The 16,662-nt window shown below is 38.3% G+C and overlaps 4 protein-coding genes and 1 non-coding gene across 5 annotated transcripts in view; 3 read left to right on the top strand and 2 right to left on the bottom strand.

The window, feature by feature from the left end:
• Positions 1 to 594: 594 nt before the first annotated feature.
• CBG16072 lies at positions 595 to 3,385 on the bottom strand (the record flags this gene model as incomplete). Its single annotated transcript, XM_045238888.1, has 9 exons — positions 595 to 654; positions 707 to 1,058; positions 1,619 to 1,762; positions 1,810 to 2,043; positions 2,152 to 2,262; positions 2,310 to 2,485; positions 2,894 to 2,990; positions 3,041 to 3,151; positions 3,207 to 3,385. 9 exons carry the CDS (start codon positions 3,383 to 3,385, stop codon positions 595 to 597), a joined length of 1,464 nt encoding a protein of 487 aa, XP_045095921.1.
• Positions 3,386 to 4,305: 920 nt separating this feature from the next.
• Positions 4,306 to 4,701, top strand: CBG16071 (the record flags this gene model as incomplete). Its single annotated transcript, XM_002643393.1, has 1 exon — positions 4,306 to 4,701. The coding sequence occupies one exon, from the start codon at positions 4,306 to 4,308 to the stop codon at positions 4,699 to 4,701; it is 396 nt and encodes a 131-aa protein (XP_002643439.1).
• Positions 4,702 to 9,593: 4,892 nt separating this feature from the next.
• CBG16069 lies at positions 9,594 to 11,362 on the top strand (the record flags this gene model as incomplete). The annotated part of the gene is made up of 7 exons (XM_002643392.1): positions 9,594 to 9,801; positions 9,845 to 10,003; positions 10,049 to 10,668; positions 10,716 to 10,789; positions 10,834 to 11,035; positions 11,087 to 11,209; positions 11,261 to 11,362. 7 exons carry the CDS (start codon positions 9,594 to 9,596, stop codon positions 11,360 to 11,362), a joined length of 1,488 nt encoding a protein of 495 aa, XP_002643438.1.
• A 3,333-nt stretch (positions 11,363 to 14,695) lies between these two features.
• Positions 14,696 to 14,767, bottom strand: CBG28743. Its single transcript has one exon. It is a non-coding gene (tRNA).
• A 935-nt stretch (positions 14,768 to 15,702) lies between these two features.
• Positions 15,703 to 16,662, top strand: part of CBG16068 — a gene marked incomplete at both ends in the record, with an annotated part of 1,809 nt that continues 849 nt past the window's right edge. Inside the window, 4 exons of the mRNA XM_045238889.1 lie at positions 15,703 to 15,810; positions 15,938 to 16,079; positions 16,127 to 16,264; positions 16,321 to 16,504. Coding sequence (XP_045095922.1) covers positions 15,703 to 15,810; positions 15,938 to 16,079; positions 16,127 to 16,264; positions 16,321 to 16,504 — 572 coding nt within the window. The remainder of the gene's footprint in view (positions 15,811 to 15,937; positions 16,080 to 16,126; positions 16,265 to 16,320; positions 16,505 to 16,662) is intronic.

The following is a 16,662-nucleotide window of genomic DNA, read 5'->3' on the forward strand; positions in this document are numbered from 1 at the left end:
GAAATGCCGTCGAAGAGGTTCCAGGTGTCAGCTCAATTAAAAGGGAGTGCAATGAATAACAGAACTCGGCGAAGCATCTGGACCAGACACTCCCACAGACTTCATCCGCAGCTGGAATTGAATCAAGATCGTGAGTTTTCTTTACTTGTCGACGGGCCGATTCATGGCCGGTCGGCTGATAACTCGTTTTAAAAATGAAATTGTGAAGATAGAGCTATGCAAGCTCTGCAACAACTTCTGTAAAGAATGAGCCGACTTTGAAAACGGTATCATGGTCTGGGCCAGCATTTTAGACAGACCGACAGTTTTATCCGGCCCTGTCGTGAAATACGGGCCCAGACCATGATGCCCTTTTCGAAACCGGCTGATTCTTTTTGTGGGGCTGATATTCTGAATTTATATATTTAGAGCAAGATTTTAATTAACAGTTTAATCAAGGAAAAAAAGTTAAATTCAATTTTTCATCAGGAAGTAACATTAAAAGGAAGAAAACAGCAATAGAAGTACGATTATTAGGACGTAAGGGATTCATTATTCAGAACAAAAAATGAAAGGGGCCGGAGAACTTGTAGAGGCAGAAGTCTAAATCCATTCTCAATTAACCACAGCCAGAACGTTCTCAATCATCTTGCGAATCCCCTTTGCTGGAAGTCTCTGAAAACCAAACTAGCGTGAAGTTGTTAAACGAATAACGTCTTTCCAATACCTTATTCGCAGCATTCTCCATGCATTCCCTGATTTTGCGCTGAATTTCTTCAAGCTGCTCCATTTTGTTGAGATTGTACACAGTGCAACGGTACAGTAGGAGAAACTCCCGGTAGTTCTTTGAATCTTCCATCGTATTGTTATCCACAGCAAAGCAACTCCCGATTCCCAGACTTGAGATTAGAACCAATTTCAGCGCCTCTGTTGGAATCTTCTCTTCACCTCCGGTCATTAGAGTTTCCTCAATTTTCAGCAAGACTTCGTCGAGGAATGGAGGAGAATCCAAAGAGTATATTAGGTTTTGAATTGCTATCAAAACGTTTCTACAATTGATGACGTCTAGTGGTTCGGATCTGAAAAAATATAAAAAAGTTCAATATATTATTATCAGCATACTTGTGGACGAGCCGGCCCGGAGTCGGCACAGTCTGGCCGATAACTCGCTTCAAAATTGAAATTCCGAGCAAAAACCACATTTTAAACGTTAGCACTCGGCGAGCTCTACAATCTCCAATGGGGTTATTCATTTAGCGAAAATATGTATTGAAATGCATTTCCGCGCCCTCGAAATTCAATGCATGAGCGTCGCGAAATGTATTTCAAAGCATTTCGCGACTGAACTGTAAATGCATTTCAGTACATATTTTCGCTAAATGAATAACCCCACAAAAAGAATCAGCCGGTTTCGAAAAGGGCATCATGGTCTGGGCCCGTATTTCACGACAGGGCCGGATAAAATTGTCGGTCTGTCTAAAATGCTGGCCCAGACCATGATACCGTTTTCAAAGTCGGCTCATTCTTTACAGAAGTTGTTGCAGAGCTTGCCTAGCTCTATCTTCACAATTTCATTTTTAAAACGAGTTATCAGCCGACCGGCCATGAATCGGCCCGTCGACAAGTAAAGAAAACTCACGATCTTGATTCAATTCCAGCTGCGGATGAAGTCTGTGGGAGTGTCTGGTCCAGATGCTTCGCCGAGTTCTGTTCTTCATTGCACTCCCTTTTAATTGAGCTGACACCTGGAACCTCTTCGACGGCATTTCTCTTCCGGCATTTTCTAAAAATTTATACACAAATTTATGTTCAGAAAATGAAAATGTTCACCTCTCCTCACTTTCTTCTCTTTTTGGAACAACCATGTTGCTGTTCTCAAATTCCTGAAACTCTTCTTCTTCCGGCGCATCATCCTCAACTTCTGTATTGTCCACTTCCTCCTGCACTGACTTTCTTCTTCCATAATTCATATGATCGCCTTTCAGTGAAAATGTTCCGCCATGAGGTGTGTATTCAATGATCCGGTTCTTTCCATCCACACGGATAGTTGCATGGTTTTGGAGCCTGAAATAAGATATTGAATACATCCAAATCCCGGCAGACGGACGATCCAGCACGATTAGAGTTTTTTTTTTTAATCTTGCCTACTCAGATTTCCAAACATTCACTTACTCTCTAAGAAGACGCTCCGGGAGTTTGGCTCCAGAGACGAACATCATTTTTATCCGCATATTCAAGTCGTATTTAGTCGTGGTAGAAATGCTCGACTTGACAGCATCGTATCTAAAAAAACTAAGAATATCGTCACATGTTACTCGACTTTATATCACCTCCTCCACAGACGGGCCAGTGAGTCCTTTTCGAAAAAGTGCTTTTTGAAGTCATCGAGGAAGGTCTTAGTTGGAAGAGGAACGTTGACTTTCATTGATCTTTCTGCTAAATACTCCATCATTTGGTTTTGGATCGTGTGATCTTTGTCCGAAACTGCTCGGAAGCCAACTCCGGTCTGAAAAACACTGGTACTATAGAGAGTAGGTAGATGGCGGGCCCTTTGAATTCGTGTGTGGAAAAGAGGCATACGTCGCGTTTTGTTTCAAATTGAGGCATTTCTTTCAATAGACGTTCACTGTCAACTTTGAGCTTTATTATCTCGACTCCTGTGAAAAATTTCGAAAAATTGTCAACAGATAAAACATTAGTGATACTGTGATGAATAACTTATCTGTAGACAGATTTTTGATAGCTTCAACAAATATCGAGGTATTTGGGCTCAAAATTGACAATGTGATTGAACTTCTGTTGGAGGAAATACGATGATTCGAATGAAATTTCGATTTTTGAAACTGTGGATCAAACTGGGTCAGGTGAACGCAAATGTTCAAAATTGTGTATTATATTTGAAAGAGAAACTCACATGTACGCCGGTCAAGTTGATTCCTCCTCCGTTCGTATATTTAGCAATCCGATTGCGGTTATCAAATTCGAGAGTCACATTTTTTTGTTCACGAATCCTAAAAAAATATTATATATGTAAATGCAAATAATCTCTTGTCGTACATACTCAGCTGCAAAGTATAGGTCGACAGGAACGCTCAATGCGAACATCATTCTGATCCTAGTCTCCATATCGAGCTCCTTCAATTCATGGATCCGATCTTTGACTAGTCTAGCACTGAAAAAAAGTCATTTTTCTCAATTAAAAAATCGAAGAAAATCAAAAAACTCACCGATGGAGAAGCTGAGCAATTCCCAAATTTATCTGGTTCTCTTTCTGGAAATCTGTACACAATTTGCGGAGTTTCAACGGAACTAGAGTTTGCATAGCACGCTGACGGAAAAACTCGATAAGCTTGACGTGGAACTCATCGAATCCGCACCAAGGAATTGGAGCTGATGTTGAAGCCATCTGAAAAATCGGCGAATTAAATATTGCGGGAATAATTGAAGTTGTCCAACAAGGATGTTTCGCTCAAAAAAATGTGATAAAAATCGAAAAATTCAAATTGTTTTTTTAAATAAAAAAAACGATATTACAATTGTTTTTCCGCGTTGTTTTTATATTTTTGTTGTTTGCATTTCACAGGCTCTCAGTGGAGCGCATTTGCTGAGCCAACGCTTTACGAAGAAAAGAAAATAAGGGAATTCGAACCACTGAGAAAGACGATAACAATAAGAAGGAAGAGAGACTAGATGGCCTTTGTCTGACAGAGAAAGAAACGTCGATCAATAATATTGTGCGCGCATTCACCGACCTTTACATGCCGAGTACTCGAAGGTCCCTCGACGGCCGTTTGCGCACGGACCACTCTCTCCGTTGTCTGTTGTCTCTTCTATGTATGTCATATTTCGCACAATTGTTCCCATTCGGTCGCTCGGTCATTCGTTCCACACGACACAAGCAAGAATGGCTTTAATATATAAAAGAGCGTCTTGAAGTGAGTGAGGATTTTTTCGACACCAACTAGTTTCTTCACATATCGAGAAGAATATATTAAATTGGTGAGTCCTTTTTGAAGATTTTACTCATTTCTCTGTCTAACTTGGTCTTTTTTTCAGTATAAAAGCTTACTGTGGTCACCAGCGGATTTTAGATACGTCCACAATCGTTAGCTGCACCTACATGCAATATTCTATTGGATATGGTATCGAACCAAATCATCGCTGTTCCGAATTAATTTAATTTAATTTCGAAGAATTACCTTTGTGTTACAAACCTTTTTTCATCGTAGAATCGCCTTTCGAAAATTTTGATAGACAGAAATCGGCACAATTGCCGAGAAAAGTTGGAAAAAACGGCAAAAATAGATTAAAAATACAAAAAAAAAGATGCAAAAATATGATGGAAGAGTTAAGAGAAAGCTAGTCCCTCACAACTCGGCCATCCGGAACGGATCCGTTCGTGAATGGGCATGGGAGCTGTTTCTCGACCTCCAGCTGCATCCGTATCCGGTCCGTTCGCGAACTCCGTATCCTGTCCGATTGCGAATGTTGAAAAAACGGATCCGTTCGCGAACTCAGATTCGCGAAACTGCCCGTAACGGACCCGTTACGGATAGAAAACCTAGTGGACACCGAAACGGATCCGTTCGCATTTTTACCTGTGTCGAATCCGTCCAAGTCTATGAGACGTTCGATAATTCATTTCCAACTGGACCGCATACTGCCACCACAAGAAATACACATTATCTGCTCGCAATATCATCGATGATGGCGATTTTCTAACATCCAACAAGCCTTAAAGCGAATCCCAGATATTCTCTGAAAAAATCCATTTTTTCAGAATCATTGTTTACCGGTATCATCCTCCAAAACTCCAAAGTTATCGGTACTGGCTGACTACGGAAAGACGGAGCAATTGTCTCGACATCTGCAACTTGCTCGAAAAGAAAAAAAAGAAAAAAAGGAAACATGTTTCGCTGGATCGATCATGATAACCTGAATGATTCCAAATCTGAATAATACTGAAGCCAAGGAAAACAGAGGAAAATTGAATGGATGTCCGGAGAAACTTGAGGGTACCCTCCGATGGACAACTGCACATCGAATTTCAACTTCTGATACTTCACTGAACATCCTACTACCAACAGCCAGGATTTATCAAAATCTACTCAGACGTTATAAGTTTGATGGAGAATGTCGGTTGGTAAGTTATCTGTATTTCGGGCTTCTATTGTTGCCATTTTTGCAGCACTTCCGTTCCTCCGCTACCTAATCTGTTCAAAAAAAGTCAAATAGAATGATAAATGGACCTAACTATCGTGAATCAGCATCAACCATTGGTACCTTTGCTGCATTGGACGTTCTTGATGCTTCTCTATTTTTTTTAACTTCATCATGCCCAATTTCACCTGTATCAACTGAAATCGGTATTCCAGAAACTTAAAAATATTGACGCCTCATCTGTTGTCGATGTCGTGGTAACATTAAAAGTCTTTATGTTACCCGTTGTTTTTGACTGATGATGCGTAAATGTATTAAGCACGTGTTGAGCTGTTAGATATAAAATTGACAGAATTTCCAAAAAAGAAGAGATAACTTATTTAAATTAAAATTAACTTTTCAGCAATCATCTGACAGCAGAGGAGTAGAAAACTTGAAGTCAAGAATGGCTTGCAAAGAAGAAAATCGTTGGAAATAATAAACTGAAAAACGATTTTTGCTCAGTCGGTGCACTTCCAGAAGAAAACTTTAAACAGAATGATGCTTCCGGATCACATTGATCAAATTTTTCACCGATTCGAGCACGCTGCAACCTTCTGGAATTAAACAGTTCTCCTCAAGTTATCATTAGTACTACAGGGTGAGATTCTTTCAACGCTTTAAAGTAACCCGTTCAAACAACCCATCTTGAATGTGCACGAATTGTTGTTTTTTTTTCAGAAGCTCGCCACTCCGAACAAATTCCGTCTCTCATCCCCTTCGCCGCCACGCATGTTCCCAATATTGAAGTGATTTAGATCTAACAGTCTCATCACCGTTGACCATCCCTTTACAGTAAGTTTTGAGATAAAGAAACTGAAAAATTCCTTTTCTCTTTTCTCTCATTGGTTTGGGCGGAAAATTACAAAACTGGTTTTTTTCGGTTTTGATGAAAAAGAAAATCGAGTTGAAAACGATGGAACGATAGCCAACGAAAACGGAAAAAAAAATGAAAATGAGAGTGAAAAGAAGAAGATAGAACGAGAATTCAAAAATCAGTGACAATTTTCTTGTGTAATGGAGATACTGTATAGTTCAAATTCTGAATTCAAAAGGGGAGAAGGAGTCAAAAAACCAAACTCATATTTTTTTTCAGGATCTGCGCAATGGATAAGATGTTGACTCGAATAGCCTTATCTGCTTACAAAAAACTGGATTTTTAGGTGACAACTGAGCACACCTACTGTAATCGGAATGGAGTCTAAAAAATTCTTGAAAACTTTGAAATCTGCTTTTTTGAAGTTCATGTTTAAATGTTGATAACGTGATATCATTTCTGTCTTTGAAAGGCTAGATGTCCATCAAACTAATACTCCACGGAGCTGGACTCTGGACCAAGCAAATGTGCCAATCACATTCACTTCATGGAGTTTTGAACAATTATTAATTGTACTTGTAGAAAATTCTGGACAATCGGGAGAGTGGTAACTGTGTTCGGAGAATTTTCAAATTATTTCTGAAATCTATGTGAGTTTTCTAATTTCTCAATACCTCTCGAGAATTTCGATGTAATCGCAGTAAATTGAAGAATTGCAGTTGCCGACAGCAAGGAATAATTGTTCAATCGGAGTCAAGAGATACTTTTCGCCGAGACTTTTGCCATAATCACTAAAATTGATGAGTATCCTGATATAATACAGGCGTGTCAATGTAACACTGTTGCTCCAGCTGGGACCTTCAACAATTCATCAGATCAAGACGTATCATTCGACTGATGAGTCGAATGCACACCTCGTGATAAACCTACCAGTAAGTTTTATAAAATTGTTCGTTTTGAAATTCGTCAAACCCACAATTGATTGAAACTGGGGGATTTTGTGCTTGTGATTTTGATGCAAATATTGTAGGAAACTGACAAGAAAGGATTGCTTGTCGACAAATTCGCATGAGAAAATGAGCGGCTAGACCGTATTCTACTATTGGGCATGTCTGAATTGTGATAAATTTGACAAAATCATCCAGAGGTCACAAGAAGTTCGCGACAGGCTTGTAATCGAATGCAAATCAAGGTAAACAATTTTCTTTTAAACTAAAATGAAATTGCTTTAAACTTCAGACCGAATTAAGACAAGACAAGTGGGATTTCATCATAATGGATTTCGACGTGGTAGATTGCTCTATATAATGAAAGGGAAATATCAGCTCGATGTCACGAAAATAATCTGCGGGGCATAACTTCGAAGAGTTTGAGTACATTCTTCAATCCTCTACTTTATTGAACCTTTTGCTCTGTCACGACGCCCTCACAACGCCCTGATCAAAAAAGCAAACGGCAGCACTGCCGCTTACAAAGATCCGAGAAGGCACTACCGAGCTCGCTGATGATTGTATTAAGAGGCGGCGTATTCAGCAAAAGTTCTCGGCAGATAATTCGGAGGGTAGAATAAATTCGGTGTCATTAGGGTACAAAGCATCTGGAAAACGTTCTCCGAATCGTGGGTTTTGTACATCGTTGTACCACCAAATCGTTGTACCGTCCGAATTATGGGTCAAGCTTCTCTTCGTGATGGGACAAGTGCTTTTTGCCCAACAGCCACCAATAAGTCTATAATCCACACAATCGGCCCAGTAATTGGTGCAGAGAAGAAGGTTTTCAGAAGTTATTGATAAAAGAACGTCTTCTGATGATTTGTATGTAAGTTTTAGATTGACTACTCTCCTTATTTGCGTAAAACGGAAAGGCCGACTGAAATGAAGGAAATTCTCCACACCAGATAGCTGCAACTGGAGCCTCGAAAAGTTCAACTACATTCTTCGAACTTCTACATTATCAAACATCCACTTCTAAAAAGGTCAAAGTACCAGCGTCGTTGCTACGCAGACTATCTTGGCAAGCAACAGTCGACTGGGCAACAATTCTTGCATCTTCTTATTTTTCTTCCTCTTCTGCCTTGTCATGAGGTCATCACCATCTTCAACCATCTACAATTTCTTGAGATGAAAAGTCAGAACGGTTCCGAAAAAAATTCCATTGTCAAAAGGGTTGCGAAGTCATGATACCGGGGGTTGGAATTCGTCAGAGAACACGTTTCGAAAATTGGCCTGATGTAAACCTAGAAAACGAAGGAAGGAAAGGGATGGTAGGGAAGATTAACCGACACTACGAACTCTGATCAACTAAACTTTCAGACGGTTTTGGTCAGCATGGAAAAAAGTTATGATGAGAAAAGAAGTTCAAAATTTTGAAGTTTGACAATAACTAACGGAAAAACGAACTTGATAAGAATTTCAATTTCAATTAAATTTTTTTCAAGTTGAAAAAAAACGAAATTCGATAAGATAAGATAGGATTTTATTGTTGATCCAGTTTTGGGAACAAACATGTGTTCGTTTTTTTTTGTTGTTGGTGATACAGGTGGAATTTAAGAGATAATTGGATTGATCGGGCAAGTTGATAATTAGGGGTTTAAAAAAAACTGCATTGGTTATTTGGTGGCTCCCAATCATGTAATCATCTTCATCGGAAATTCGGAGCTGTGGAATAGAAACTCGGATAGACATGCTTAAAATTCCTGAACTAAAGCTACTGTATTTTTCTGTAATATCCATCAAAACAAGTCATAACACTTTTTGGAAAAAAAACACCTAATAACTCACAAAAATCTAACAAAAAAATCTGCCATTGAGAACATTTAAGGTTACGGTAGTTTTGTTCAGCCACGGCTACCTGGGTTTCTCACGCACAATTCTCATTTTTGGTACAAAAAATCACAAATCTGAGGTTACAGTAACCTTGAAGTTCTTTTACATATTTTTTCAAGTTTTTCAGATAATTTCAAATTTTTGGAAAAAAAAGAAAATAAAAAGATTAGGAATATAAAATCAAGAGATTGCGTTTGAGAACCTTCTGCCACGGCCACTGGAGTTTTTTCGCACAGCTCCGAACTTTCATTCCCAGTAGAATTTGTGATATTACTCCTGACGTCACTCCACAAAAACCCAGTTTCCATTTCTGATAAGCCCAAAAAACTCTTCGTGATCTTTCAAACCAAGGGTCAACGTACAAAATCATCCCATTATTTTGTGTGTCTCACTCCCTTTTTCATCGTCTGCTGCTGTCAATGGAAACACAATGGATGATCAGAAAACATGCGATTCCTGTAAACTGTCTCGTTGCCATCCATCAACTATCTTCTCTCATCAACTTTTTTTCCTACCTCTTTCTCTTATCGCTCGCCTTTTTTTGGTTTTTTTTCTAGAGGAAAATGGTTTCTTTTCCCTTTCCAACGACTTTTCGTCGTTTTTTTCAGGAGGCGGAGTCATGTGGATGGCAGCGAGAGTGTTGTTTTTTACCCAATGATTACAAGAGATAAGGATACAATAGGTGCAACTAGTGAAACAATTCGAGGATGTACTCCGCCTTCTAAGGTTGCTATAAAAGTGAGGACCGTTGTAGAGGACGTTCCCAACAAGCAATGGACGTCAACCAAGTTCTGGATGCTCCGCAACAAATGCACTCACTTCCCAATGCTCTCGGAGTTATCAATGAGCAGCTCCTTCAAAATCAACTAACTCCAGCTGCACCCTCGACTTTGGTACCAAAAGCCACACCAATCTTGGAAATGTTCCGTGGAATCAACCCGTTGGAACATGGTCTCTTCTCTATCCCAACTGCACTTCCAGGTAATCATAATAAAATTGGCATTTTTGAATATATATTTTTCAGGACCACGTGGTTCTCTAACTTTGGGAACATCCCAATTGATGATTAACCTGGAACTAAGTCGAATGCAAGAGCAGGTTCTCTCTAATATGAAAGCGTCTGGGACAGTTCCCGCACCTGTTTCTCATTCGTCAAGTGCTGAATCATCATCCTCGAATAATGGTTAGTGAAATTTTTATTACAATATCTTGGTTTTCGAATTTGCAGATTCTGCTGGATTATTAACGCTAGGATCTGCCCCATGGAACGAATCTTCAAATCTGGATCAAAATTTTCTTAAGGCTTTGTTGGCTTCTACTACGCTGTGTAGCTCTACAGGGATAACTAGCCACGTGGCCATGTCAGACTGCACGTCGAAAACTCTTGCTCAACAAATTGAAGAGCAGTACAAAAAACGGATGGAAGAAGAGCAAAAATCAGAACAAAGCAGAAAACGTGCCAGAGAGAACAGTGTTTCGGTAGTGGTGAATGCCAAATGCCAGGATGTTGGATCCAGAACTGAACTAGCTTCATCAGATGTTCCATCTCCAAAACTTCAGAATCAAGGCGACACTGACAATGAAATTCAAGTCATTGCTCACCATCGACCTCCACCAAATCCAGTTCTGGCGATTCCAACTTCAACGGCACCCCCAGCTTCTACGGTGCTTCCAACTTCTTCGGCAATTCCAACTTCTTTGAATCTACAAGCTTCTTCGAGAATCGCAGTTTCAACAAATGCTCAAGGCACTAGTTGGCAACAGAAAGTTAGCCAGAGCATGCAACAGCTTGGTCTTCTGGAGCAAAAAGCAATAATCATTGCTGCCGCTGCTCAACCTAAGCCTCAGGTAACTCCAAATTTTCCAGCGGTTTTTCCTGACAACATTAATTTCAGGCTCCACAATCTAGAGCTCCACAGTCTCAGGTATTCGTCATGACCGGTGCCCAAACCGAATCTTCGTATCAGCAGTAAGTTGGTGATCAATTTTCAAAATTTAAACCTATTGTATTAGATGTTTCTCTGCCGAAATGTTTGACTGCGGATACATGAATGAGGCCGAGATTGTCACGGAAGACCATATTCCTCAGAATATAGCCCAAAAACTTCATACCGTAATGAACGAAACACTTGCGACTCCCGGAATATTTGGGAGCCATCAGAAAGTCTACATGACCATTATGTCAACTGGTTTTGAAATTAAAATTCGAAGAACTGTGAGTTTATTCATTTGAAATACACCTGAATTTCTTTATATTGTGTTTTAGACAACAAAAGTGGAATTCGGAAAACTTGTCGTAGTTTACTTGCATGGTGCAGCCGATGTGCTTGGAATAGGCTTTTACCATAACAACAGCAAAGAGAGAATGAAGTTCACAATATTGAAAATGGTGTGTTTCATTGCTGTTTATCAGTTCCTAATAATATTGTTTTTTTTTCAGAACAGCACAGAGGAAAAGAAAGGAATCGCTGTAGCTCTACTGAGGTGCTGCGCTCGTAAATATGTAGGAAACCCAACGGATTTTGAAACATTCTTTTTTTAAATTTCATTCTTATATTTGGAAAACTATTTCGGTCTCTAATTGTAATCGCGATCTCTAATTTCAATTTCGATCTCAAACAATAAATTTTTTTTTCAAAAACTTTTTTTCGCTGCGTTACACAGAAACCGTTTCAGCAAAAGTGCAGCTTTCAATTTCTAGATTTATTGAATTTCAGAAATAAAACCGAAACTTTCTAAGTTGACCAAGGTCATCGAACCGTCATTTTTGTACGAATACACAAGTTCAAAGACACTATAATGAACAGTTTCTATCTTTTGGAACTTGTTTCGGCGAATTTCTTCCTATCTAAAAGATAAGAAGAAGAGAAAACGCACAAAAAAAAACAAAAAAGTTGCGTACACTGTGTAATACATGTACCCATAGTCTATCATCAATTGGAAAAAAAAGTAATTCACGTGTTCGTCACAAAGGGTAGCGGTTCAGCAGGAATAATCACTTTTTATAGATCAGTTGATATTTTTTGAATGGGTTATTCAAATTCAGAAGAATGCTCTCCCCTGTACTTTTAAAAAAGTTCTTCATTTTGATTTCGATGCTCTTGTTTTTCGGACACTTTTTCCCGGAAATTTTGTTGAAAACCAGCCTTCTATTTGCCCCTCCTTTGGCGCTTTTCAGCATTTTCAATTGTTCGTCTCCACTCCACACTTTTCGATTTTTCTTTCTCACACTGTAGATCATCTACGCCCTCCCTCTCCTCTCCTGGTGTGGAACTAATGGCGCAGCTGTGTGCGTGCGCGGCTATTGTGCTGAAGGCCGCGGGTTCGGTTTTGGTGGCGGCCTCAAAAGATGACAGCGTGACTTCAGGAAGGACAGACGCGCCTAGCGTTTTATATATAAGGAAGATTTCGAATCAAAGTTGAAAATCTGCCAATCTCAGTAAGTTTCGTATTGAACAACTCTTCGTGAAAATTTCTGAATTTTGTATTTATACTTTTTTAGAATCGTACTGAATCGTACTGCCACAAATTTTATTGGAACCATTTATTCCACCAAACTCTTCTAAGAAGAAAAATCAATAATCAACCAATAAAATGTTGGGGATATTATGACAATAACTTTATCAATTGTCATACTTCCGTCTTCTTTTATAGGAACCGAGATAGAATGGCTTAAAGTTGAAAGGTCATCATATTAGATTGTTTATGGTAGTTATCATTTTCAGAATACTGTGATATCAAAATATGGAAAGTTTCCAGTATTTTGAATTTGTGATTCAACCAATAATGAAAATTAACTGTCTTCGGAAATTTGCGAAAAAAAAACCGGAAGTTTTGCAGATTACATTGTTCTGCTTGCAAGATACCCTATATGATTCATTCACCCGAACAAAGAGAATCTTCCTCTAGACAAGAAAACACGAATTCATAAATTTTCTGAAAATAATAATTATTATTGTTCAAGAACCCATCGTCAGCTGGTGTAGCATTTACATATTCATCGTGTCTATCTTCTCTTCCAAATCCGACCACGGCTAATAATTTATGACTGAAAACCCAAAATTCAGAGATGAACATTAGAGAGATACCGACGGAGACTTCATCATCAACATCATCAAAATATTTCAATTACTTAACTACTAAAAGCACAAGTCGTCTGCTTCAAGTTTTCGATCAACAACTCTGGACCACCCCCTACTTTTCAAGACTCGCTATGAAAGTGTCTGAAAGTGGTTTTTGAAGGAATAACAAGTGCAATTGTCTTCTATAATCTTTGGTGAAGAAGCTGAGGAAATGGTGTTCGTTGCCAAAAATCATCTAATGATTATTCTATTCGAGATGCTTACCAAAACCTTTGCCTCGATTACCAACTTTTTCAGTCAAACCACTATATTCTGTTTACATCTTCTCCGAGTCCTCCGTGCAAAGGTGAGCATTTTTCAAATAATCCTTATGTTTTCAGAGCTCTGCAAAAAATGTTGAAATCAATTCCAAATTCAAAGTTAAACGTCGAATCTCAAATCACATTAAAACACAAACGACATCTGGCTGTCATGTCAATTTTGGCTATTTTCTTCCGACTTTCTATCCCCCAACGTTCTATTTTCTTACTTCTTTTTTTTTTGCTATTTTTTTCGCTGGAAAATGAGAGAAGAAGAAAAAAGAAGGAACAGATAAAACACTTTTTTACGACGTTTCGTAGTCCTCCCAAATTAGTTCGACTGTCCGTCACACGAACCCTATATACGTATATACGTACCCATGATTTTATGTCCCCCCCCCCCACATTGCTCATCCCTCAAATTTCAATTGGGACAACTCATTTTGTGGAGTTGGGGAGACCTCAGCTGGGAGAGACAACTTTGTGCTCCTCCGCGTTCTTCTGATGACTCAGATTGATGGGTCCAATTCCCATGTTTTTCTGCCAAATTCACTTCATTTTTCTGCTTGTGTACTTTTCTTTGTTTTCAGTTGCCTAGACAGTTTTTGAGAAAACTTTCTCAATTTTCCAGGAATTTTCTGGGAGCTTGAAATGATCCTAAGCCTGAAATTGATGTTTTATGGCGAAAATATGAAATAAGGTCTAGATCTCTTGAATTATATTTTTATTTGTCTGTCTATTCCAGACGGTTAACAAAATTCCAAATTTTTGGGAATTCTCCATTCCTGAACTTCTCATTCTCACTTTTCTCAGTTTCTCAGTTTAGGTCCTTTTTCCTCTTTTTCTTTTAGAATCCATCCCGATTACTTACTTTGCGGCTAGCCACTTTTTTCCTGCTACCCGTTCAAATTTTTTCTCCTATTTCTATTTTTTTTCTGTTCTTTAGCATTAGTCAGATCTTAAAAAAGTGCGGAGTTTAGCACAAAAACTAATCATATTAATGCAAACCGAATTACTGGGGTGGCACGTATTCATAAGAATAAAAATGTAGGCGTTTTCAATAAAATGTCATTGTCACATCCAGGAAGTCTATATTCTGTGTTTTCATTCCAATTTCTTTTTTTTTCCCTTTCGTCTTGTGAGAAATTAAATGTCTCTATCTATTTCACTAGTCTATACAAATCCAAATAAGGTAACAAATTCAGAAATTTTGAATGAAAGAAAATCAAATTGGATTAGACAGATATGACGTGTGCTTATTTTCTAATTTGGTCGATCGGCTAGTTTTTTTTTTCAATTTTTCTAGGACTTCTTTTTTGGAAGGGTCTCTGGTGCTCTAAAACAGGAACGCATTTTTTCAAACTTAGCTTATCAGATTTGAACATTTTTGAATATAATTTTTTAAACCCAAAATTTCCTTGAAAACTCAATTGCCTCATTCTCTAAAAACAAATCTAGCTTAAAATTACTCTAGAAAAAAATTTAAAAAATTTCTGGAGGTATGGGGAATTGAACCCCAGCCCTCTCCCATGCTAAGGGAGCGCTCTACCACTGAGCTATACCCCCGCACGACTAGAGAGAAGCGAAGCATGTACACATGTTGCCGACTGGCGCTAGTAGTGGAGGGAGAGAAGGAGGGAGAATAAACATGTTGCATAGTGTTTGGCGCCGAGTACACACAACATGCCGCGAGGATAGGAAAAACGGGTTGGCTAGAGAAAGGCTTTTGAGTTTGAAAGTGAGATAATAACAATAATGTTTTGCTAAATATTTTTTGAATGTCTTCAAGATTGGACTGAGATTCATTTGGAATTTTTAGATTTTGAGATTTTAAGCTAATTCGCTTTGGAAGTTTTTCAGAGTCTGACCTTTTCAATTGTTCCGGTTTTATGATGTTTTTTCTTTTAAAGATTTTGCAACTCAAAAGTCCTAGAAATTGGAAATTCTGAGATTTTCAGAATTTTCGTATTTACATTTTTGAAATTCTCAGCTTCTGAAAAATTGGGAATCTGAGATTTTGAGGTTCTGAGATTCTGAGATTCTGAGGTTCTGAGATTCTGAGATTCTGAAATTTTCAATTTTTCAGATTCTCAGATTTTTTGGTTTCGATGTTTTGCTACTTCAAAATATTGAAAAAATGGGATTATGATATTTTGAGAGTCCCGACATACTAAATTCCGAACAGAAATAATTGGAGCCTAGTATATCGTAAACACTCTAATCGACCCCATATTTGCACTTCGAGCTTAGTTATCTCAATTTCTGTAAGACATATCAAAAATATGACTACCAATGAAATGTGTGTCGTGATATCACCAACATTTTATCAGTTGACACATTGTTTGTATCTCTTACAGAAATCGAGATAATCAAGCTTTTAGTGGAAGTATAGTATGGTATTCTATTGCATTTATCGTTTTACTAGGAAGATTACAAAACCTTGATACTTTCTCAGTCAAATGCTTTATTTATCGTCTTTTTTCCCAAATCCGCAATTCCAGATGAGCATCGCCCACGAAAAAGAACTCCACATCAATGAAAATGGTGTCTATCCAGTTGTCAAAAAACTCCCCTCCCCGTTATGCTGCTTTAAAGTCATGCACATCAGGGTAAGCTGATTGTGAGCTTTTTGCTTCTGAAAATCNTGAAGTATAAGTTTTTCAAATAGTCAGATTCTTAGATTTCTCACTTTTGACAATTCGCAAGTGACTAGAAATTGAAAAACTTATTTTTCAGACCGGAACCCTGTGGATTGCGTACTGGGAAATTATGTGGATAGTATCTCAATGTTCGTTTTGGACAGCAGAAAGTATAGTTCGTCAGGCCTTTCCTCCATATGTTATAATTGCCGGATTCACGTTTACTTGCATTCAATTAGGTACGAGAAATGATGGATAGGTATAATTAAATTCTTGGTTCTTCCAGTTTTGGTGTTTTTCCTGATCCAAGGAGTCCGGACGTTCGGATTAGCATACATGGAAGTCTACATGATAGGTGTTTGTTGTAGAATGTTCATGTTCCTGTCGTTTTTCTTGACGCTGTTATTCTTTTTTATCATAGCAGGTAAGATTTTACATTAGAATCAACAAATAAGGCAAAAAAAAAATCAAAAATTCCAGATGACAACGACGAAGAAAACTCGGATCAATTTTTCCACCGCTTCCTGATCATAAAAATGATATTCACGTGCGTCTACACACTTCTGAAGGCGTACGCTTTGTACACCGCCTACCGGTGTTACTCATACATTGCGAAAACGCGACGCGCTATTGTGCATCTCACAATTTTCGAAGATCCTGGCAGGTAGGGCGTGTTTTTTGTATCAAGTATTACTATTTCCTCGAAAAACTACATCATTTGGTTTCTTGAAATTCTCTGTCCTCACGTCAAGGGATAAAACTATAAAAATCATTTTCTCACCTAAAAATATATTTATTTGCTATCCTCAAATCGGTTTATTT

This window comes from Caenorhabditis briggsae (genome assembly GCF_000004555.2).
Source record: "Caenorhabditis briggsae complete genome, chrX, whole genome shotgun sequence".
NCBI lineage: Eukaryota > Metazoa > Nematoda > Chromadorea > Rhabditida > Rhabditidae > Caenorhabditis > Caenorhabditis briggsae.